Source organism: Agrilus planipennis, unplaced genomic scaffold, assembly GCF_000699045.2.
Source record: "Agrilus planipennis isolate EAB-ADULT unplaced genomic scaffold, Apla_2.0 scaffold52, whole genome shotgun sequence".
Classification (NCBI taxonomy): Eukaryota; Metazoa; Arthropoda; class Insecta; order Coleoptera; family Buprestidae; genus Agrilus; species Agrilus planipennis.
The window spans coordinates 1377712-1403679 of record NW_020438883.1 but is presented as its reverse complement, the minus strand read 5'-3'; the positions used below and the strand labels follow the sequence as shown (position 1 = coordinate 1403679).

At 33.4% G+C, this 25968-nt stretch overlaps 1 protein-coding gene across 1 annotated transcript in view; it reads right to left on the bottom strand.

The window, feature by feature from the left end:
* LOC108734648 (multiple PDZ domain protein-like) overlaps positions 1 to 16696 on the bottom strand; it is a 183664-nt gene extending 166968 nt beyond the window's left edge. The window contains exons 1-3 of the mRNA XM_025981580.1: positions 16441 to 16696; positions 2674 to 5052; positions 1739 to 2588 (exon numbers count right to left, since the gene is read on the bottom strand). Of these exons, the coding sequence (XP_025837365.1) occupies positions 1739 to 2588; positions 2674 to 4830 (3007 nt within the window). The 5' untranslated portion in view covers positions 4831 to 5052; positions 16441 to 16696. The remainder of the gene's footprint in view (positions 1 to 1738; positions 2589 to 2673; positions 5053 to 16440) is intronic.
* Between the last annotated feature and the right edge of the window lie 9272 nt (positions 16697 to 25968).

The window sequence follows — 25968 nt, the reverse complement described above, 5'->3', positions numbered from 1 at the left end:
GTCTGTGTTCTGTCGGAGCTGCCTGCGACGCGCTGATGAGATCCAAAAAGATCGAAATCGCGATCCGCGTCTGGCAGTTTCGACAGAATATACAGACCACTTCGAATTATTTTAATTTTACATTTAGTATTTGAAATAGGTAATTGTTTCATAACAAACCCAACACTGTAAAATTTACCATTACTTTTGAGCATTTACTTTGCAAAGTTGCGACGGAATTTGCGATTGCCCCTTTCGTCTTTGTTTGAAAATTTCATTTGGCATTTCAAAATAAAAATTATTCCCCAGTAGAGAGGGTCTCTAAGCCTCTATAGGGAGTTCCATAACACTTTCCCACGTTAATTCCAAATAAATGAATATTTAAATTGATCCCGCTCCCCCAGGATTTTGATACGTACCGACTACCCTTTTCCTCGTCAGACGCGTATGAGAATCGGGGTACAGTTCCTAACTTAATAAGAAGGTTATTTTACGCTTCCTAGCAACGATTACGCCTAGGGGAGTATCAGGCAGTTCGATTTTCGCTTCCTTTCATTCGTGAAATTTATGAGTTTTGTAAGAAGATTGTCAGCCATTAAAGGAATTATAAAGTTAGATACACTTTCGTATCTAAACTCCACCTTATACTTGTTTAAGATTGGAAACGAAACTTTGTTTGAGGGTCTTGAGATAATCTGGGTAACAGAATCACTGATGTAAATTAATTTAGTACAGGTAATCTAAAATTAATGAAAAAAAAAAATGTTACTGCTGTCACGCCCTCGCCGGGAATCGAACTCGGATACGTAGTTAGGTACCATCGTCATTATTGCTGCTGTTACTTCTCGTAGCTTACTGGTTAAGCGATGGTGTCTAAACACAGAGACCCGGGTTCGATTCCCGGCTGCGGCGTGACAACAGTAACAACATTTCTTTACTAATTTGCAATAATAAAAATTAATTTAAAAATTAATTAACTTTGATGTAGTGAAAACCCTACAAAAATTCTCAGAACAATATAATTTGTCTTTTGATCTATTTGAATCTGTTTAAAATAAATGATTCGTTTTACGTCTTCATAATCACGTATCAAATTTAAATAAAACAATTGCAATATTTGAACCTTGATTAAAAAAAAAGTACAGGTGAAGGATGGCAATTAACTTAGCTCTTGAAATTAATTAACCTACTTGTGTTAGGAAAGATTCCTATTCTGATTCTATTAAGAAGTTACAATGAAATGGTGACATGGCATTAGTAAGAACGACTGCAGAAAACTTAAGGTCTAGGAATTCATGATAAATTTTTACACACGTTTCAAAATAGTGGTTAATTAATGTCTTCATGATTTACATAACATTCTGAGTAAATGGTAGCTTCAAATTTTGATATATTTGACCAACCGACAGGGCAGCAATCTTCATTTAAAAGTGGATAGCCATTAAACTAACGGTTACAGCTTCTTTTTAGATAGATACCGTTACTCCGTCATGAAATCTAATGATCTAATTACATAAGTAACATAAAAAAATCAGAACACAAATTGTGTATTCAAAAAAATTTTTCATTTTATTTTTAAACCTTCATATGCTGCCTATTTGTTAAATAACAATAAGTAGACAGCAGTAGATGAATAGATTGTTTAAATAAAGTAAAATTCGTGTGAAGTCCCTATTTTACACAAGAAGGAATGAAACCCGTCTTCTACACTCTGTCGCCTTCAATAAATAAAACCGAAAAGTGATTTTATTTTACGTACCTTTGAAAACGGCCTTTCTCTTTACTTCTGTCTCCGATAGGCGATCCTTTTGCCTTTGGCCTAGATACCGCCTCACTTTCTGCCGCTTCAATTTGGGTCGGTTGTCGATCAATGGCTCCTCTTCTATAGATGAACGATGCACGATATAGTTACTGTTTTCGTCACTTTTTCCTATAGATGACACGTTAGTGCTTTGCCGATCAGCCCATTTAATGGATTTTTGCGAATTATTAGGTAGTATTCCTTTCTTGTCAGATACGTCACTTTGGTCGTCACTGTCACTGTCACTGGCACTTGTCACAGCTTCGTTAGGAGATGCGGAATCGGTTTTGTTGATTTTGTTTACAACATTGGTTGTATCTTCTTTAGTTTGCTTCACTGCAGTTTCTTCTTCGTCTTCTTCAACTTCTTCATAGATTACTTCCTCTTCCGTTTCGCTTGCATCTTCTTCTATAACTTCTTCGCTACCATCTTCGGATTCCTCGACTTCCTCCATTACTTCATTCTCATTTTTACTCATCTGTTGAGTATTTGTTTTATTATGATTTTCTTTAATATCGTTTCTTACAACCTCCTTCCCGTCACTATCTACCTCTACCTCATATTCTATTTCTTCTTCTTCCTCTTCATTACTATCCACGTCGACCTCATATTCAATTTCCTCTTCTGTATACTCTGTTTCAGTTGAACTGTTTGAATCATTTTTAATGGATGTGTCGTTAATTTCGTTACTTTTTGCTATTTTGGTAACCTCTTGTAATGTCGGTCCATCTTCTTTCCTTGGTTCCAATTCATCATTTTCGCTAGAATCGCTAGATTGATCAACACTTTCACCATTTTTAATTTCAAGTTCGATATTATTTTCGCCCTTTTCTTTCCTATCTTCCTTTTCTCCTTCACTTTCATCTTCCTCTTCATCTTCTTCATCTTTCAAGTTCGATATTATTTTCGCCCTTTTCTTTCCTATCTTCCTTTTCTCCTTCACTTTCATCTTCCTCTTCATCTTCTTCGCTGTAATCTTCTTCTTGCTCTTCACTTATTTGCCTTTCTTGATTCAATATTTCATCTCCAACAATTTTCATGTTATTTTCATTATTTTGGTCACTATTGTCCTCTGATTCTACTTTCTCATCATGGCTTTCCTTATCTACTGACTTATTTTCATCACATTCTTGTGATTGAACGTCACTTTGGTTTTGAATACATAATTTCTGATCTGTCAGATTATCTTCCATTTCTTCGGTACTGCTACTGCTTTCTTCGGTACCAGAGCTGGCTTCATCGTTTTGACTATTCATTGATCCTAAAACAATTTCAGTTTTTGAGGTTGCCATTACATTCTCTTTATTTTCGTTAAGATCTGGGGATATTTGTGGTACATTATTACTAACTCTGTCCGGTTTAATTTTGAAATCTTCCCGAACTGTTTTTAGATAGTGAACATCATTTTCTTCTGTTTGTTTCTTGGTCTTATCAAGTGACAATAAACTGACGACTGGATCAGTAATATGCCTAGAGTATGCTCGTTTTCTACGAGTGTTAGTACTTTTTGTCTTTCCATTATCATCGTTGGGCGATTTTTGTCCTAATTTTACGATTTCATCAATAAGGGACTCCCTCAGTATTCTCCTCTGAATGATCTGTAGCAGTTGACCATCGTCATCATCTTCTGATGAATCGCCTTTCCATTTTTGATAATTGTGAATCCCTCCTGGGTCACTTCGATATCTTTGGTATGCTTTAGTTCGTTTTCTTTTGGTTTCGTTTAGATTTTTATTGCTTAGCAAAGAATTTGCTAGCTGATTATGTTGAATAAACTGAGAAGAAGTATCAACGATATCAGTATTTGATAAAGAAGCAGCTTTAGTGTTATCATTCTCTACTTTGGTTGGTGGGACTATATTTTCTTTCTCAGGAGTACATGTACCTAGAAAGCCCGTAATTGTTGCACTTCTTATTGGCTCACTTCTTCGATCTCTACGTCTTCTTCTTTGTACAGTGTCCAATGGAACTTCTTCTTCAGGTACTATAAGTGTTCCGGCAAAAGAGGTTCTTGTTGTCCATCTGTCACTTTCTGAGCTATCTTGGTCCATTTTTGGATTGTCTTGTGGAGGAGGTGTGTTCTTTCTGCAAATCATGTTGTGCATGCTCTTACTGCTGAAGAGATGGGGAGTTATAAATCTACTGTAGCCGTCTTCCAAAGCCCGTTTTGCACTTGCTTCCACATATTTCATTTTCCGTTGGAAGGGGTCGTTACTTTGCAATCTTTTTTCCGTAAATTGTAACGAATACGGTAGAGTAGCTCTTTTGTTAAAATTCGTTTTGATTGTGTGAAATTCGTCGGTGGTTTTGGATAAAATTTCGCTTCTGGACTTCTTAACGGTCTGTTTTTGTTCTGCATTTTCTTTTATCTTGCGTTTGATGTCCTCGATATTTGTCTTCTCGTAGTACATTAGCCGTGGCTTGTTTTCTATTTTGGAGGATTCCTTTCTATTAAGGTATCTCTGTAGAACATCGCTCCTACTTCTCTCTAAACGGGGATAATTGTTAGATGACACGGTGTACGGTCTGGATCTCAATTCTCTGTTTCTTCCTCTCCTTTCATCGTAGAGGCTTGTAAAGGATTCTCTCTTTTGAAGATACTGGGGATTCGACAAACTTCTTTCGTTCCTCCTTTTGGGTTTAGGAGCTTCATTGGTGGATTGCATGGACGATGGAAATGTTCCTGACGAATAGCTCCTGACGTTGCTTTTGTTGAGATTAACGTTCGAATTAAAATGGATTTTGTTATGCTGATCGTCACTTTTCTTTTGTATCTTATTCGTTTGATCGGCCGATTGACTTCTGACATAGAATTGGTGATCTTTGCTGGTCCAAACATTGTCTGTTTTGCCGTTGTCCTTGGCCTCAATAAGCAGAACGCCTTTGGAGTCAAAAAGCTGGATTGTAGGTACAGAAATGTGTGGCGACGATTTGGAGGTTGAAAGGGACCAGTTCCAACTTTTCGGTTTGCGTAATTGCAATTTAATTGTTTCGTCTAGCTGGCCACCTACCGAAGGATTCCGATTGTAATCAGGGGATGCGGACATCATAAGGAAAGTACAAGGTTACTTCGTTGGTAAAGAACAGACTAATCAGCAAAATGTACGGACGTTGAAAGCCAAGCGTACATCACGTTTTTGGAATGGATCCAAGTTACACATTCCCGGCAGCCGTCTGTAACAACAATCGATGATGTGTGAATTGCATACGGGGTATCGCAGTAGGTGGGTTGCAGCGATAATATCGTTTGGATATCTTGTATTGATCGGCTCCTGAAAACAAGAAAAAATTCTTACTCTTAAAATATAAACATTGCATTTCATCTCAATTAGGCAAATATTATCAACAACATGACTTTAAATGATTCGTTTTTGACGTGACAACGTCTTATAATTCGATGGAGCCGGCTGCACGCACGAAAAAACATGACTCATGCGGCGTTACCTCGCTCTGAGGCGTTCCATTTAAGGCTTGAAGTGGAAGCGAGAGCGCGGAACGAGCGACAAAGAGGCACAATCGGCCTCCGCGTTCGGTAGCGTTCGACATCTGTCTCTCTCCTACTTGAGTGAGCGATGCGTCCGCGTGGACAGCTGCTATACAATAATACATTTCCGTTTACCTCTTTCTCTTTATCCATACAAAATATCTATCAAACAAATAAAATTAAAATTTTCTTTTGAAAAATGAAACCATTCCATCAGTATTTTCTTATGACGTTGTCACGTTCAATTATCGTCAGTAAACCGACTTTACAGACAACCGATTTTTTTTTAAAATGTTTAGGATTTATAACTATAACAATCTAAATTTTGTTGCAACGTCATGCTTCACATTGTGCATATATTTGTTTAAAGCATGAATACAATTAATGGTATCCTTGTTACATTTGTCCTAGTTTTAAGAGAAACTTTTGCCAAAACGAAAATAGAAAGCAATCAATAAGATTAGTTCCCATAAATTCTTTATCTACCAATTTTAGCTAACGGCTTCCTTATCGTCTCGATTGTTACCTCAAAACCCTAGCAACAATAAGGACATTTTGGAAGGTGTATTTAAATTGGTTCTAACTGCTGGTATCTCATTAAGTAGAGTGGTTTGAAAAATAACAATTGCAAAAGTTTTACAATTATTTAAAAAAAAAACATGTATTATTAACATAAGATTATTACATCTTCAATTTCACTCTTTCAAAACAAAAAAACTATCTCTGAAGGAAAAATTATTTGTCTTCTTTTCCTGTCGAATCGTAGTATTCTGCAGTAATTTATTTACCCGAGATAAAAATGTTCAGTCTCTCAGAGTCCCTGAAAGCGAGACTCGAGTCTCCGTTTCTCTGGTGTCGCTGAGGGAGACTGTCGAGAGACTGTCAAAAAAACTGTTTAGCGTCTCTGAACGAGAGACTCGAGTCGCTCATAGAGAGATTATGAACGAGAAACTCGAATCTCTCAGTAAGTGGTGTCTCGATAGACATGGACAAGTTCAACATATTCCAGAGATCCCAGTCATTCTACGAGAGACTCGAGTCTCTCAATTTTTCACTTTTATTAATTCAGTCTCTCCGTGAGAGACTCGAATCTTTGAATTAATAGAGACTGTGAGACGTTCTCAGAGACGCTGAAAGACTGAGAGACTGAAAATTTTTGTCTAGGGTATATTTACGTTTTTACATTCAACAAAAGTCCATGTCACCCATGTTCTATGTCCAGATTGCCAATTTTGCATTTTTATCGGCAACTTGTTTTAGGTTTCTTAAATCTAAATCATCTAATGATGCTATGTCGTATATATAGGGTTGGTCGGAAAGTCATTTCGTTTTTTTTGTGGAAATGAAAGGCAGTTTTTGTATAATAAACAAATACTTTATTAAATTATATATTGACCGTTCTGGTCCAACACCTTTTGCCATATTTATGGTAGTAGCATAATTCCACGCTCATAAAATTTTTGGTCTTTGCTGGTAAAAAACTGATCGAGGAGGTTTTTGACCTCCTCATTTGAGGTAAAGGTTTTACCGACTAAAAATTTTTGGAGCGACCGGAACAAATTATAATCCGATGGTGCCAGGTCTGGAGAATATGGTGGGTGTAGCATTGTATCCCATTCAAGCTGTAAAAGCTTTTGGCGAGTGACCAAACTTGTGTGAGGTCTCGCGTTGTCTTGGTGAAACACTACACCTTTCCTGTTGATTAGTTCTGACCTTTTCTGTTAAAGTGCATCATTCAGTTTGTCCAGCTGATGACAGTAGTGTTATCCGGTAAAAGCTCAAAAAAAACGATTCCTTTAAAATCCCACCAAACAGACAGCATCACCTTTTTTTGGTGAATATCGGCTTTGGAAATGGTTTGAGCCGGTTCATCTTTTTTGCTCCATGACCTCTTGCGTTTGACGTTGTTGTGGACAACCCATTTTTCGTCCCCAGTGATGATGCGCTTCAAAAACGGATCATTTTCGTGACGTTTGAGAAGCGAATCGCAGACGTCAATGCGGCGACACAGATTTCTCTCTGTGAGAACATGGGGAACCCATACATCGAGCTTCGAGGATAATCCCAGGCCTTTCAAGTGGTCATAAACTGTTGAATTTGATAAATTTAACCTCAATCCGATCTCACGTGTTGTTATTCACCAGTTCACATCAACTAATGCCTTTATCGCGTCTTTATCAGCTTCAACCGGCATTCCCGAACGTGGTGCATCTGCGACATCAAAATTGCCGGATCGAAATTTAGTGAACCAGTTCTGGTATTGGCGTACTGTCAACACATCTTCTCCATACACATCAGTCAATTTCTTTCTGGCTTGAACAGCATTTTTACCCTTTCTGTAGTAAAACAGTAAGATATGTCGAAAATGCTGCTTATCGCTCTCCATATTTAAAAGGGCACCAACCAAAAACTACTGCGTAGAATTAATTGGAATTTTTCACACACAAGCCTTGCTATATGAGCTCTCAAAGCATATAAAAATTATACGGCTTAAATGTGAAGTTGGGTGCAAAAGAATACAATTAAATCCTCTGTCGGGAAAAAACGAAATGACTTTCCGAACAACCCAATAGTTTAATGAAAATCGTTATTTGGAATATAATTACTATAGTAAACTATTTCAACATTTCCTGATAGTATTTTCAGCATGTTTTCCCCTGGCCCCATTTTTCGACAAATCGTGGCTACGCCACTGTGAGTAACTTTCTGTCATTTTTCTTAATGAAAGCTCTCATAAAAGCGACCCTGTTTTCCTAATTTTTTCAATTTTATTTATGAAAAACGAGTTCGTGAAATTAAATTTTAATTTTTGAATCCTTTAATTCTTTAAATCGTAAAATTAAACACATAACTTTTGTCCGAAGCTTGTTATTGTCCTTCGGAAGATAAGAGAAAGGCTCGTCTTTACGAACGATTAGAGGCAGGGAGGGGATACATTACGATACGATTCCGCAAACAATATTAAATTACAGTTATTGTAATAGTAGTAGAGTAAAAGCTGTGTTAGAGTCAGTACGTACGAAAAGTGTCATTTGTTTAATCATCTGATGGGATAATTGTATTATAATAATTACTGATTTATTTATGATAGGTATGTATTTAAAAGTATATACGATGATATACTTACATATAAAAATAAGTTTTTGTTTAGTACCTAATTTAAAGGATAGTTATTAATTTTTTTATCTTTTCAGATAAAATGCTGATAGTACAACACCATGGTGTCATGAACCTGCTCGTTGTAGGACTAGCTGACCAGCTTTGAACACAAATCCAACGGTGAGTGAATAATCCTTACTATTTATTAACTGAATATTGATATTGTATAAATACTTCCAAGATTTACAAACTGCAGAGCTTTTTCTCATTAAAAGCTTTATGATAACGACAACAGGATGTATCTCCGATCACCGTTTTTGAAATGAATTTTGAAAACGATGTAGTAAAATATTTTGGTTGTATTAATCGATTCAGAACTCTTTTTCTTTTATCCAACATTCTTTCAAAATTGTTTTAGTTGTAAAAAAAGGAAAATATAATTGCAAAAATAAGACATATTTCTTAATAGCTTTGAGTCTTTGCTATATATTGTTAAAATGTTTTTGCAATTTTATTTTCTTTTGTACTACTAAAATACCTATTTTGATTTAATTTCATAATGTTACCAAATTGATCATAGTAATTATTCCTTTTACTAATGGAGTAGAAATGGTGATTTTGTTTTACTTTGTTAAGATAAAAGTGTAGATACCATTGAACTTGATATTTAAAACAACTAATTTTCAATTAAGTGGTTATATAGGAAAATGGAAAAATTTTACTTTTATTTTAACATTTTGTTGTTGTTTTTGCAACGAATTTTAGCTTAATACAGTTGTGTTTTCTCTAAAACCCTCAAAAATGTTGTCTATTTTTTAACACTTCTCGCATATTTTCTCAAATTTACTTTGTTTTAATTTATATTTTAAAATTCTTAAAACAAAACGTTGATAATATTAGTGTATACGTGTATGTAAAAAGAAAATGGCTGATCTACTTAGTCACTGACTCAGCAACGCTTAGGCTAAACCCTTGAACCTAGGTAGAAATTTTCTTTTATGACGTATGCTAGGAATAAGGAAGGATATTTCGTCTAATTTAAAAATCTTACTGGTAAAAATATGCAATCATTCAGTAGTTAGTCTTGTCCTATTACACCAATATAATATTTTTTCGATTACTTATTTAACAACAGAAAAGTAAACATTTCAAATAAAATAATTTGGACTTCATTAAAAGCAATCTTCTAATGTCTTTTTGCATAAATCTAAAATCTTAAATTAAACTTTTTTGGGTAGATACTTTCGTTACATTTGTTTGTAATAATAATTTAAACTTGGAATCTTTTCATGGTTGAATTTACCCTGGTTTCTTTTAAATATAAATTTAACAACAAAGAAAACCTTGATAATATTACTGTACAATAAATTTAATCAGACAATTTATAAAGAAGCTTTATTGTATAGGGACTAAATACTTTAATTTGATCAGGACATATTAATTTAAAAATAAAATACCGAGATTAATTAATTTTTCATATTTCTGAATTAATGATTCAATTTCCGACTGTACTCGAGTTGCCCAGCTACACAATCTGGAACGAAACTTGGGTTTGTGTCGATATTTAACTTTGGCAACTTATTTTCTCATTTTATTTACAAAGCACAAAAATGCTTATGAAAAAATGAAGTTGAAAAATTAATTTTTCAATTTATCGAAGTTTAAAATGAAAATGTATTACCAAATAAGGTGAAGGACGAATTTCCACAAGGTTGCGTGTTATTTTTGGAAAACAAGATGGAATTTGAATTTCAGCTCCTTTTTCTCGCTGTTGTCAATGAAAAAGTTTTAATTATTGTATACTACAAGATTCATTGATTATCATCATTTCACCGTAAACGAAATTTCGATCGGACTACCTTAGTGTTTATAAAAAGGCAGTCAAACATTTATTTACATAATTACACTTCCTGTTTACATTATATTGGCAAAAAATCTCATTTATTCCTTTTAATTTATCAGGTTTTATTATTTTCTTTTTCATTACTACGAAAAAGGCAGGGCTTCTTATTTTCGGAAATATGTAATTGATCTCTTACGCTATATTTAATTAAAATTATTAGCTTGTAAACGAAAAACAATCTCACAAAGTATTAGTGAGAGATGAAATTCCTTTGCCTTACATTCATTTGTCTTGTTTTTATTAAACAAATGAGATCCTTTTATTTCATCCAAGTTGGCTGTATTCCAACTGTGGCGGTTTAAATAGGACTAAAATAAAAGATTTGTTTTCGTCTTACGATGCAAATTGGAAAAATAATGCGTGTTATCATTCAAGGTCCTTAAGTGTGGGATCGACTACACACCATGCCAAATTTTGCATTTTACAAATTGAATACATATGTACCTACACATACGTAAAATGCAATATGCATATTGCACATATGCTAACATCGCATAATAAAGCAACATTCCACAGCCACCGTACCTTACTTATTTTTTGAGTAACAGAAAGGGTGGTATAGAGTGATAATAGGTACTTTGACGTATGCATAAATGGTAACTTGATCTGACGACCAATTCGCAGTCTTAGTGTGCTAATTTTTACACAATAAAAATTAATATTCAACACTACCAGACACTTCCCATGGGCGGTAATTTCTGCCAGACACTTCAAAGTTCGCAAAAAAAAAGATGGCAATTTTACTTATAGTCTGAGTCTTTTTCTTTTTAATATGATACTTAGACAACATTTCAATAATTTTGACAAGGGCGAGTGTGATAATTAGATGGCTTTATAACATTGCGACATTTTTATTGTATATGGGGGATGTTTAACCCCTACAACTGATTACGAAAACTATTAAAATTGTTTCCTAGACTATAAGTAGAATTACAATATTTTTTTGTGAAGTTTGAAGCATCTGGCAGAAATTACTGTCTATGGGAAGTGTTTTGCAGTGTTGATTATTTATTTTTCACAATATTCTGAAAACATTATTTAAAAATCAGTATTTAGACTTTAGCTTTACCTTTAGCACCTGATATCTGCAAATTGGTCGTCGACCCAAGTAAATAGGTATACATACGTTCAAACTAGGTACTAGTACTACTCTATGCCACTCCATACAGAAAAGGACATACTGTTCCAGAGGGACAGAAAAATTAGTTCTATATGGTTGTCGACTATCTTTGATACATATATTTGCTTGCCAATACCCAATAACCTTTCCTAATCTGTCGATTTTGAAAAAAGCACATGCTTTGCTCAGGGGTGAATCGAATTAGCTGCTGTTCGTTTAATAATTCAGCAGATACTAAAAATTTTATTACTTAAACACATTTTGGACTATAAAAATTTCTCAAATGTTTATTTTGCCCAAATAATTTGATTTTTTTACTACTTCAAATCGCTAACAAGAAAATTATTTGTTGCAAAAGTAAATAATTTATTAGCTGATTATTCAAGATCATAGAACATTTAAATATCCAATATTTGGTACTAATTTGCTCTTTTATAGATAACTATTACAATTTTAACTTTTATTTTAAAAGCCAATCTCTTCAGTTGTTTTAAAATTGCCTATATGATCTTGATTAAAATTTCGAATATATTTTAATTCAATTTGGACATTGTAGGTTTTCGCGTTTGCTAGTCATGGTCTAGATTGGTTGATGATTCTACCAGACGTTTTGTCATCAGGTGTGGATGACATCTTCAGCGGCTGGGATCATGATCATCCACACCTATTAACGAAACGATTCGTAGAATTATCAACCAATCTAGACCATGGTTAGCAAACGGAGAAACCTCGAATGTCTAAACTGACCCCGGTCATGAAAGCAATTAATTATTTATTAATTGAATGTTTTAGCAGGATTAGATAAATCTTTACTTATGTAGGTCGTTTATAAGCAGGATAATTTAAAAAACTAAAATAAACTATTAATTATCTTTGCTAGTTTCTTATTAATTTTTATTAAGTTTATATTTAAACTTATTAAGTTTTTCTCTGCTATCTAACCCAATAATTTTCTTGCTTACTCCCCTACAATTGCGCCCTCTTCATTATTTCATGCACGTGGTTTTCGTACATAATAGGAATTCTCTTTTGACACTAATTCGATATTAAATTTACCGCCAGTTCTCGCATCGCTCTTTCGATCCTTGAATCAGTTCCTTCTGTTTCAAACGCCGACGCGGCGTACGAAGATGTAACATCTGCGACATGAATGTCAATGAAACATCTCGCGGACGGGAACGGAATTTCTGAGGAAAATTCCATGTTCCACTGATAACACATTGGCTTGTAGTCCAGGCAGTTTTTTCGTATCCGTTGGGAAAAACATTTTAGTCGATTTTTTTGTAGAATCTTATTCTAAATAGTCCTTCTAAATAAATCTGCATGTTGCTAACTCTAAGGGCCGATCCTCACCATCCATTTAGACGGCGACAGTTAGACGTCTGTCAATATTTACATTATACAATGGTTGACCATCAATTTTTCACGTTGTGTAAGGAATTGTCAGATGATGAAGTACAATTTCATTGGTATTTCAGTATATTTAAATATTGCTTTAGTATTAACAACCTCATCAACAGACAATAAATACACAATGCTTATTAAACTGGATAATTTCTTGACGGACGGCTGCCTGCAATCATCTAGGACAGGGATGGCGAACCAATGGCACGCGTGCCATTAGTGGCACGCGACACAATATTTTGGGCACGTCACTAATGTTTCTGTCATTGATTCTTTAATCAACGAATTTTCAGCAAGATTTTCTCACTTCAGAGAATTATCGGAAATACTAATACGAAAGTTTATTATGTACCCTGATGTGACATTTGATAAAATAAATTGAAGAATCTGAAATTCAGCTGATTGATTTCTAGTCTAGTTCAATATGCTTCAAAAAGTTGTTGGAACAAGGAAAGTGTTACAAATAATTGAAACAGAAAGATCGACGCATAATACGAGTGAAAATGCTAATAACAAAATTTTGGAAACATGGAATGCGATAACAAACATATTTAATTTTTTGAGGAAGCTGGCATATGATATGTTAATAATGTTTTCATCAACCTATGCCTGCGAGTCATATTTTCAGAGATTAATAACATCAAAAACTCGCAGTTACAAACCGTTTGGTAGATGACTCCAGTTCAGCATGCATTCTGCTAAAGTTAACATCTTACAACCCTAACATAAGTTATTTGTCATCTAATCTGCAAAAACAGAAGTCACACTAATTTTACTTTAATTTAAGTTACACGTATAATTTAAACATTGCAAAATTTTCTTGTAGAATTTTGAGTTGATATTATTTATTATCATTATTTTCCCGATAATTACAGAGACAAAATTATTTGATGGCACATCTATGACCTGATTAAACTTTTCTTTATAAAAATGGCACGACGGTACATAAAGGTTCGCCATCCCTGATCTAGGAGGTAGTGAGAATCAAGCTTTAAAATGTTAGTTTTCTTAAACCATTTTACAATCTATCTATCTATTTCGTTCTCTTTTTAGACCCCTACATTGAAACAAACTTGCAAATAATTATACTACTGATATCTAAAATAACAAATAATGTGATTAATAAGTATGTATGTATGAATAATAACAATAAATCCAATGGAATTTGTAATTTGGTATCAAAATTAGATTTAAATTAGTTTACAATTGCATCTAAAAATATACAGGCTTGTTCAATTTGAATAATTCGTTCATTTTAGTTTTAATTACTGGCTCTAAACAATTTAATATGTACGAATAAACGAATGAGGAGTAAAGTCGATTGTTTTGGTGTAAAATTTGCACTGGCATAAGACTGTAATATTTATACGGCTCGAAATAACTTTTACCATGAAAATTTAATTTCAATTTTAATTGCATTTTTCATAATTAGAAGACATAATAGATTAAAAATATAATTCCTTTAGTTTATTTACTTTTTTTTTAATTTAATGTTCAGTTACTGTATATCTTCTACTATTTGTTGCTATTTTTTTCACTGCTTTCGAAAGATTGTTTTCATCACATCACTAGTGATATGCAACTTTAAATCACGAAAAAGTTACTTCAAAACTTCCTCTATTTGTGCAAAAGTTAAATACTAAACACAAATATCAACCTCAATTTTCCACCTTTAGCGGTGAATTATTTTTAACAAGGTTAAATAGGAGCACCCTTGAAATGTAGCCTATTTAATAAATAAGGGATCATGGGGATCATTGAAATCGCTTCAATGTTGGTCAAGAAATCGTGTAATATACATATAGAAAAATGCCCTTGAATTGACAACCACTTTTTCGTTGCGACGGTTTTTGTAGGTTGAAAAGTGATTTAAGTGCTTAAGTAATTTTCCTGCTTTAGAAATTCGATACTATTATCAAAATGTACAGTTATTCTCTGCATTTCCAACATTTACTTTTATCTCATCTACATTAACCCGTTTTTTCGTCCCCTATCCCACTGCCTTCCGTTGTCAGATTTCTTTCACTGTCCTAAGAAAGTAACCCTATTCTTTAAAATTTCCTTCAATCGCCTCAGTTCACCCCTATTCTCATTCCTCAATTTACAGCATTCTTCTAAACTTCTACTAATCTCACATCTCATATAATGGCATTCCGTAATCCCCGTGTCAGTCCCTTCACAACATATCTTGATTCCTCAATTTTTCTTGGATTCTTTGCTCTTTTTATTTCCTTACATCTGTTCTTCATCAATTTCTCTATATTGATATCTTTCCTAAATCACTCCCTCACCTCCTCCTGATTGATTTTGAATCTCTTCAAAACTCTTTCTCTTTCTCTATTATGTCTAGTGATTAGCAAAGCAAGATAAAGACCATATCTGCCCAAGTCTCGGTATTGGTCTTGGTCCGATTTATTTGATGTTAGTCTTGATCTTGTTGATATAGTCTCGGTTTTGATCTTGTGTGTTAAGTCTTGCTTATTTAATCGGAGATTTACGTTTCATTAATAATTCATCAATTTTCTATTTACCGTTACAATGATTGCCTTAAATTCTGAATTTTTCTTGTCAAACATGCCTGCTTGTGATGACTTTTGTCTCTATATTACAACCATGTGTTATTAACTTAACTTTTAAATCCACCAAGTAATAACTCTTCGTTTACTGTTGCGTATTTGGTCTTAGTCATGCATATTCAGTCTTGGCTTTAATCTTGGTCTTGTTCATTCGATCTTGGTCTTGGTCGTCTTACTAGTCTTGCGAAAATGCAGGACCAAAACCAAGATTGAAAGGCGAAAAGTAATTTTGTTCATCACTAATCATATCTACTTTTCGTCGTCATTTTCAATATTTTCATCGTTTACATGTCTTTCCTGATATTACCTTCTTGCAGCTTCCTCAACCTTCCATCATATTTTACTATCCTTGTTATGCTTTCTTCACACATCTTCCCAGATTTAGTCTCCGTTTTTCTTACATAATAATCGTACTTCTCTCTAATTGAAATACTCACTTGTTACACCTTTCATCAACCCCTGCTTTTTTCTTCCATTCCCCATATTTTCGCACAATTAAATAATATCAATCTCCTTCCTCAATGATTCTTACACTGTTTCTGACCTAACCCCTGCACTCTTCTATAATTGCTCTCCCCTTGGTCATTTGATTTGTAATATACATTTCATTCCTATTATTATCATTCAACATATATCCTAGGTATGAATAATTACTCGCTTTTTCTATGTGTACTCTCTTCCATATCACTACATTTTATTTTTTTCTTGTCCTTTTACCATATAAATTATCCTCATCGTTTCAGATGTGTGCGTGCTATTGTGCCTTACATTATTACAATGCCAAATTTTAAGTGTCTACGTCAAACTGTTTCCGAGAAAAACAGCTGTGACAGAGGCTGACACGTGGTCATCTTACAAGAGTTACGTTTTTTCCTTTTGAGGTGTGGAATTATAAAAATTTAAAATAAAACCATTTCTTCTAACTGAGCTTTCTCTGACAGTATGACAAAATCATGGTTTGTTAGGGTGTCCGAAGACGTTACAACAGATTAATGGAACGATATAGAATAATTGTCTAATAAATAAACACATATATGTATTTACTAGTATTTCAATAACTTGATTGAAACTCACTTGCAGTGCAGCAAATAGTAGAAAATTTTTCACAACCAGTTAAGATTTTGCATATAATCGAGTCGAAAACTAACTCTGCTTTTCCGCTGTCTTACATTCAGGAAACAGCAGTTCGCACGTGTTTACAAACGTCCACAATATTAACAGCTGACGAAAGGACGTCGACGCGACGCGACGCGACGCGACACTACTAAAAACGTTCGAGACGGAGTCCGTCGCGAAACTGTCGTCTAGGCGATTGTATTTTCGGCGACGCTTAAAATTCTCCCGCTTATAATAACAACTTATAAAAAAAACATCAACAAAACATAGTTGAGGTGCCGCAGTTTGTTCTATTTCTATTACAATCGGATCAGATCGAATCTTAACTCGCGATCTCCCGTTTGATACGATGCTCTCTCTCGGCCCGCGAATGTGTTCGTTACAAGCGGGATATAAATAAGCGATATAGGGCAGAAATTAAGCGACGTGCCCAACTGCTTGCGATCGTTTAACTTTGCCTATAAATAGACGTGAATTCGTGAATGTTTAGATGCTTATCGATGAAAATAATGTGAAAAAAATAGATGACGAATATGATAAAACAGGAGCGCATGATTTTTTCATGTTTGAAGTAAAAAACATCAAGGATCACATTTCAGTACTAGTAGTAGTAGTATACGTATATTTCAACATAAAGTTATATACACAGGTTTACACCATAGTTATCAAATTGAGCCTTCATTCATACAGAACAATTACAATATGAAAGTTAACTTAACTTATATAGTGTTCGTTTCAAGAAGTTAGAGATATGCCCCTTCCCTTTTCTAGCTAGACGATCTCGGGTGAGACTATGCAGCTAGTGATGAAAAAAACATCAAGGATCACATTTCAGTACTAGTAGTAGTAGTAGTATATATTTCAACATAAAGTTATATACACAGGTTTACACCATAGTTATCAAATTGAGCCTTCATTCATACAGAACAATTACAATATGAAAGTTAACTTAACTTATATAGTGTTCGTTTCAAGAAGTTAGAGATATGCCCCTTCCCTTTATTAGGATGCGCCGTAGCATAATTTCAAATTCAATCATATTTGTTTACGGAGCTCATTTCTTCACCCATCATCGAGCGAGAACTAGACAAAAGTGTACAGTACCATTTGCAAAATTATTTAAACTGCCTCGTTAAAAACGCTTGCTTTGTTTTCTATTGTTAATTATTTATATACTTTTTTGTTTTAAGAAATTGCTAAACATTTTCGTCTAGTACTGTACAGTTCTATCCGATCTCCTAAGACCGCCCATCGATAGGTCTGCTCGTTCAAGTTTGTTCCAACTATTTCTGTCTTGCTCACGCCTAGTGTGTATTCTTTCTATCTTCGCGCAGATTTCTTCAAGGTCACAATTCTAACAAATTGAAATAGACTGTACTACGAAACTGATCGAACTTAATATCTCCTTACAATCATCCAAATCATTACTTTCCTCACATCCTCCACGCACATGCATAATTGTTTCATCTCCCCTTTCACATATCATTTCTTCTTCTTTCATCCAATATTTACATTTTCTACATTCATTTCCTACTCTAAACCTTGCAAATACTTCCAACTCCTTTATTCTATTCAGATAGTCTATCAGTACTTCTTAGGTCTTCTGCCCTTATCATCTTTTTACATCTTATTCTCACCATTTCCTCAACACTCACCCCCATTCGTTCAGTTGTTTCAAACTCAAATTTAAATCGTCTAATGCACCATCCCTTTCTTTATCATACCTGGTTTTTATTCCAATATTTAAAATCCTTTTTCTCCCATTATTCCTTTCTTATATCTCCATCCATAAGCTTTTCAAGTTTTATCTCGTATTGTACGACCCTTTTTCTGGTTTCCTCTACCATCTTTCCACATTTTTAATTCCCTCCGTACAATATAATCTGCTGTATAGCAGTCCAAACGCAACACCCACTTTATATATTTCTTGTAAACGTTTTCCGCCTGTTTTTGTTCCTTCCACCCCCCGTACTTCTACCCCATAAAGAGCTCTACTTCTAACCGTCGAATCAAACAACCTTTTTCTTCTAATCCAATCGTTCCTGCATGATCTATGCCCTATTCCCCATATACTTCCTAACAAGGCGTTTGCTTTCGCCAGTTGCGTATCTATATGTATTTTATCATTGTTGTTGTCTCTCATAACATATCGTAGGTATATATATTTTTTAACCGTTTCTATCTCTTCCCCTTTCCATCTAATCACCTTTTCTACCCCTTACTTCCCCAAATTCCATATACTTAGTATTACTAACATTTAACTCCAAAAACTTCTTTCTTAAATAACTTTCCAACGTTCCCATCATATCTTTTAATGTTTCGTGACTAATAAGGCAATATCGTCAGCATACAACAAGGTCTATATTTTCTTTCTACCTACCATTACCCCATCCTCCCTTATTTTACTGATCTCTTTCTCTAAATCACTTTGGTATATATTAAACAGTTGTGTACTCAGTTTCCAACCTTGTCTTACACCTTTTTCCATCCAAAATTTCCCTATCTCCTTACCACTTAATCTTTCAACCCCTGCAGTTTCCCTATATATTTCCATTATTCTCCCAATTAACCCTTCTATAGTTTCACCCATTCGTAACATGTTTATCAATTCCTCTGTGTTTATAGTATCAAATGCCCTTTTTAAGTCCACAAATACTACAAACACTTTTTTTTTTTAATATTTAAATATGATTCGATAATATTCTTTAACAAAAAGATAGCATCTATAGTACTCCTTCCCCTTCTAAACGCAAATTGTGTTTCGCATAAAATATCATTTTCTTCAATCATCTCCCCTAGTCTATTCTGTTTGTATCGGTATATATTTTATACCCCGTGTCGATGACCGTTATATAGAAGTGACTTCTTTTTATTGAAGGCAACTCGATCCTGCGCTATCGTCTGCTTTATATCCCTACTCCTACTTTCGTCCTGACTTATCTGACTTCCTAGATACCTAAAATCATCGACTTCTAATTTTTCGTCTCCTATCTTTATATTCATTCTTTCCCTACTTTTTTTTCCCTTGCATACCTACCAGTATTTTTGTTTTAGCAGTATTGTCGTTACGAAAACGTATTCCTGAATTCACCCCTGTGCTTTCCTGTTTTAATTGTATTTTAAGTTTTTAGTGTTACAGTATGAAAAGTGTTACAAAAAATTGTAAATAGCTATTTGTAGGTGTAACGCACATCTGCAGAATTTGTAGTAGACAGACAGGTATAGTACAGACAACAAACGAACACAAACATGCGTGCAATCTTTTAAAAGGCAGTTTAATGAGAACTAATATTGTTTTTAATTAGTGGCAATGAACGTGACTCATAAATTTCCGATAACAACAAGTTCTATTTTAAAGAGTTAAAATAAGCTTTAAAACAACAGCAACCACCTGTAGATACCCAATTACTATTTTTAACCTGCATGACATTTTTACGTATAGTGATAAGGTGTTGAGTAATGTTTTAGTGGCATTTTCTTCGGTGTATGAGATCACTTTAAATTCCTCGATTGCAAAATTTAAATGTGTGAAATGTTTTGGGAGACTGTTAAAAATATATTATTGTACCTCTTAGAGGCGATTGCCAACTGCACTCCGGTTTATCTAAATAATATGACTGAGTAGCTAGGTTTGTAGCGAAGTTTTATGAAGGTGAGGTAACTCCTGTAAAGGTACCACAATATGATTATCAAAACATTTGATTAAAGTTTGGAACTATATATGATTAATTAACGTTTTTTTGAACGCAAGTGCAGTTGACGATACACCCGACAAACAAATATAACCCTTTGTTCTATTCTTAAAAAATTCCAATTTGCTCGTTTGTAAGAATGCCAAAACTTTTGAAGCAACATGATGCCCACGTGTTAATTTTTTTTTTATTTATAAATCGAGTAACTTTGTTTCCACAATTGAGTAAGCATTATGGTTACAGATGGACATACGCATATTATCATATTATGATTTATTAAGTTAATCCCTAATCGGTAATTAAAATTATTACATTGTTATTAAAAAGAATTATCGATCATAAGGTTACGCCATTCTAAACAAAAATAAGATTTTACGGTAAAAATCTGCGAATCCCGAAAAAGTTACTTCTTTTGCGAATAGGTCGGAAAATTTTATTACCGAAAATCCCTATGTCAACAACTAATTCACTCGAGGGAAACGTAAAATTACCATGAAACACTTCCACACGATAAACAAAGTCTTACCTCCTTCTAGGAGTTTTCTGGTGCAAAAAATTCCTTATTATACCAATAATTTGGGAAATTTCACCGCGGAAAATTCCTAAAGTCTAAAACTTATTCGTCCAGGATGAACGGCAAATACTCATAAGTAATTCTCGCGTGATAAAGGAAGTGTTATCTCCTTCTAGGGGTGTCTTACTGCAAACACTCACTTCTTTTGCGAATATGTTGGGAAATTCCATCTTTAAGTGGACAACTAAGTAGTCGCCCAGCAAAAACGGTAAATTCACATTTAAACATTGCGTAAAGACATTCTAATGTAACCCCCGTAGAACGGATAATTAGTTGGAAATTTTGAAAATATTTCGTTTTCGCGAATTTAATTACGATAAATAATCAAATAATTTTTCTAAATCAAGCAACGAATTCTTATTGGATTATTATTCAATTCGCAGCAAAATACTCCCGGAGGGATGTAAGACTATATTTATCGCGTGACAATCAATTACTTGTGAAAATTTTCCGTTCATCTTAGGCGAATAAGCCATGGACTTGACGACTTTTCCGCGAAGAAATTTTCCGACCTATTCTTATAATAAATGATTTTTTGCATCAAAACACCCCTAGAAGGAGGTAAGACTTTATTTATCGCGCGGGAGTTTTGCATGGGAATTTGCGGTTTACTTTGGGCGAATAAGGAATTTTCCGACTTATTCGCAAAAAATTAGATATTTTGGAATTCGGAACAAAAATCCCCTGGAACCAACCAACCTATTCGTAAAAGAAGTGACCTTTGAGGATTCTCAGCAAAACACCCTTCAGAGGGGGGGGGGGACAATACTTCATTTATCACAATTTTGCTCAATGCCATTTTGCCACATCAAGTTAATTATTGTCAAAAATCCAGTTTTTAATAACAATCCCGTTAACTTTATATCATATTAGCAAAACATGCAATATTTTTAAAAAATAGGAAATGGCAAATTTTTTCCTTCAAAAGTAATCAGCAACTAATTAGCGGTAAATTATTATTTGAAAGATTTTTCGATTCCAACAAGTGAACATTGGGATATTCTAATAATGTAATTATGAAAGGGTGATATCTTCCCTTGGACGACGTGATGTAAGACAATTCGTACGGGTACCTACAATAGTCTTTTCATAGAAATAATAAAGTAATACGTAAAAGCACAATAAATGCAATTTAAAGCTTTTGACGTGTGTTATGCTTTGTTCAAAAGATTTTGGCAGGTTTGTTTAGGACCGCTTTCGGAGAAGCAGGTGGTACTTTCTGATAGACTTATTGAAAAATTATATTCCACACGTTTACCAAATTGTGCATTTTCATTCGTGCGGTACAAAAAGAAAAAATACCGACAAAGTAATATGTAATTTCTATATTCGGTAAACTTTTTATTGGGGATAGAAAAATTTGCTTTATTTGGTCGTCGATGATATTTGTATTTAGGACATCAACGCGAGTGAAGTCTTGGGTAAAACTTATCATGAAATTTTCTATACACATTTTCAGAGGTACAGAAAAGGACACAGGGTACCTTTTGTTCAGAAAGGTACACTATTCACGATTTTTAAACGGTCAAGATGTCACTGTATGCGCCAATGTCCGGTCTATCCGACGGTTTAAACAGATTTTCATTCGGTCCCTACATTTACCAGTTACAGGGCTTTAAAATATAATCTGTTTTCACCAAATCGAATAAAATTCATATTTTCGTTGGCTATTTTCATACACTTAGAAATTTTATTTTTAAATGGCACTATATGCGCCAATGTCTGGTCTTTCCGGTAGTTTAAACAGATTTTCATTAGGTCTCTGCATGTACGAGTTACCGGCACTTTAAAGTACCATGTGTTTTCGCTAAATCGAACAAAATTCATATGTTCGCTGGCTGTTTTGGCACACTTAGGAATTTTATTTTTAAACGCTCAAGATATCACTATATGCGCCAATGTCTGGTCTTTCTGATAGTTTAAGCAAATTTTAATTATGTCTCTACATTTACTAGTTATCGGACTTTAAAGTATTATCTGTTTTCGCTAAATCGAACAAAATTCATATGTTCGCTGGCTGTTTTGGCACACTTAGGAATTTTATTTTTAAACGTTCAACATATCACTATATGCGCCAATGTCTGGTCTTTCTGATAGATTGAACAGATTATCATTAGGTCTCTATATGTACGAGTTACCGGACTTTAAAGTACCATGTGTTTTCGCTAAATCGAACAAAATTTATATTTTCGTTGGCTGTTTTGGCGCACTTAGGAATTTTATTTTTAAACGTTCAAGATATGACTATATGCGCCAATGTCTGGTCTTTCTGATAGTTTAAGCAAATTTTCATTATGTCTCTACATTTACTAGTTATTGGACTTTAAAATATTATCTGTTTTCACTAAATCAAACAAAATTCATATATCCGCTGACCCTTTTGGTACACACAAAAAATTTTAATATCGGCAATTATAGTCGATAAAAAGATGCGGCTGTCGCTGTTGAAAAGAGCATGAAACGCACTTGGCTTTTCATTTAATAATTTCCTTCAAAGCACATTAAATCGTTTCAGTAGTTATGTTCAAATTTTAAATGTTTCAAACATCAATAGCTCATTTTTTTCAGATGGGAAGCTATGTTCATTTTGACATCGTCAGATGCAAAATTAAATTTTGTTTCCATTTTATTAAGTCATAGATATTAAGGTCTATGCTTGATTGTTTTCAAAATAATTGCAATTTGTTAATTATTCTGTACTATGTGAGTACCGTTGATGTTGTAAACCGTTCATTTTCATATTTAATAATTTAATGTAAATGAAGTTTGTTCCCAGTATCGAAGTTTTATTCACTTAGGTAATAAACCATTTTGAGATTATTGTGTTGAGTTTAAGTAATTTTATTAATAATTCGAATAAACATGACAGAATGTATTTTCGGCTATAGACCCATGCCGTCTAGTATCTTCTATCCGTTTTCTCTGCACGTTAATTTATTATTATCAAATCGCAATGATTTTGAAAATCATCAAGCGTAGACCCCCATATGCCTTAACAAAATCAAAAGAGAATTTAATTTTGCATTCGACGATTTCAAAATAAACATAGTTTAGTATCCCATTCGAAAAAAATGAGTTATTGATGTTTGAAGCATTTAAAATTTGAACATTACTACTGCAATGATTTTCTGCAGATGAATTGGGTTACTTAACTAGGGACATTTTTGAAAATCAAAAATCAAGATTTACAATTTATAAAAAAACAGAAGTTCAATTTTTTAGGAAAGTCATGCTACATTTATTCATTAAATATTTATTTCGCTCGAGTTTGTAACACTATTATACGTATTGTGTATCGTGTATTACTATCTCACCTTTATTTGACCTATTGTTAGCGTTCGAGTCGTCACAGAAACGAACGAGATTTTTTGTGGCCGATAAAACCACTATTTCTCTGTAAAAATATTTTAACGTTGAATAAAAAGAAATAGCATGAATTCATCTAAATAAAACTATTTAAGTATATAAGTTACACAAACGTTATATTTTCTAGAAATTACTAAGTAACTCCAAAAAGATACCGAGCAGGCAAAAACTATGCTTAACAAACTGTACATTAAAATTGATGCAGAATTGAAAAATGTAATCATTTACAGGGTGTTCCATTTAAAATAAGGTAGCTTATGTATACTTCCGGTATATCCGGAAGTCCGCCATCTCTCAAAAATTATTTTCCGTAGATGGATTATTTGACATTTTTTATTGGAAACATTTTCTTTCCATTTCAACGACTAGAGAGCAAGGCGCGCTTAATAGACTACTCTGTATAATAATATTTAGGTCTATGTAATCCCATTGTGATTTGAGATTAGCAATATTCAATTTTCTCGCAATATTTGAATAATCATGGTCTATTTTATTCATTGGTTCATTAGTATGAAAAGAAAGTGTACTGTTAATTATTGTAGATTTATAATTAAAATACAATAATAATTTCTACCATTACACGTATTTTTTTTATATTTTTCAGAAAAACTATTGTGAACCACAACTAAACACCCTCCAGCCAAATAAATTCTTTGCTGAGAAAACGGTTGGAATAGGGGAACTTTCGTTTTGATGCAGTCTGGGCAATTTTGGATAGTCGCAACATAAAAAAGATAAGTTGAGTTTTTTTATTTTAATATCTATACACATGTTTCACAAGCTTTCCTTTTTCTTATCGAGAAAAATTTTCATGTTGATTACCTACCTGTATATTTCTTTATTATAATGACAGTTTCCTAAAAGTTAATTTATCAAAAAAATTTATTCAAATTAAATTCACATATTTAAAATTTTAAGATTAAGGATAGCATTAAAGTAGAAAACAGAAAATTATAGCGGACATGTGTTTAAACTAATTTAAACTATCAAAGGGGGCTAAACGAACATACTTCATTAAATAGTACACTGATATATTTCACCAACATTACTATTGTTCTCGAAGTACTGTTTCGATCGGAGTGATTATTGTCAAAAGTAACTACAAACACGTAATGCTAATTTATGGGGAAAAGCAGCCTAATTCTATCTGGTTGTTTGCAAAATTTTTTTAATTTTGAATGTACGTATTAACGTTCTTATAAAGGTTTTGTTTTATCTAAATTTAAATTACTATATTCACTAATGTCTTTTTTATGAATAGACTCAACGTGTTCGTTAATTCTGGTTTTGAATACTCTTCTTGTCTGACCTATATACACAGCATCGCAATCTTTACAAAATAATTTACATACGCTATTTTTTCAGTTTATATCGCTATTTGGTTTGTTGTTAGGTACATTCTCAAGGTCTGATAAATATATATAATTTGTATGAACATACATACGTACATATCAAATTTTTAAGAACAATTTAAAACTAATATTTTTGATGCACCGATCGATACAGTATTATCAAGAACATTAATACAGGTGGAGAAACAATTGTTTTATTTAATTAGAACACGTACTAATTCATCAATGGTTTAAGCGCTAGGGTTAACAAAGGCGGCACTTCGTTAATCGCGTTAAATACTCAGTAGTATTTTTTTACTTATTATGGGAACCATTGTTCCAAACTAAGTTTGCAACTAATATTCTTTCACTAAATTTTCCAAAAAAATATTTTGCTATTTTAATTTTCATAAAGTAGAAATCAAGTACTAATTTTTCTTAATTATTGTCAGCTAATTTTGATATACGTTACAATATCGCCTTCATTATTAATCCCTTATATGTTTAATTAATTAAATTAATT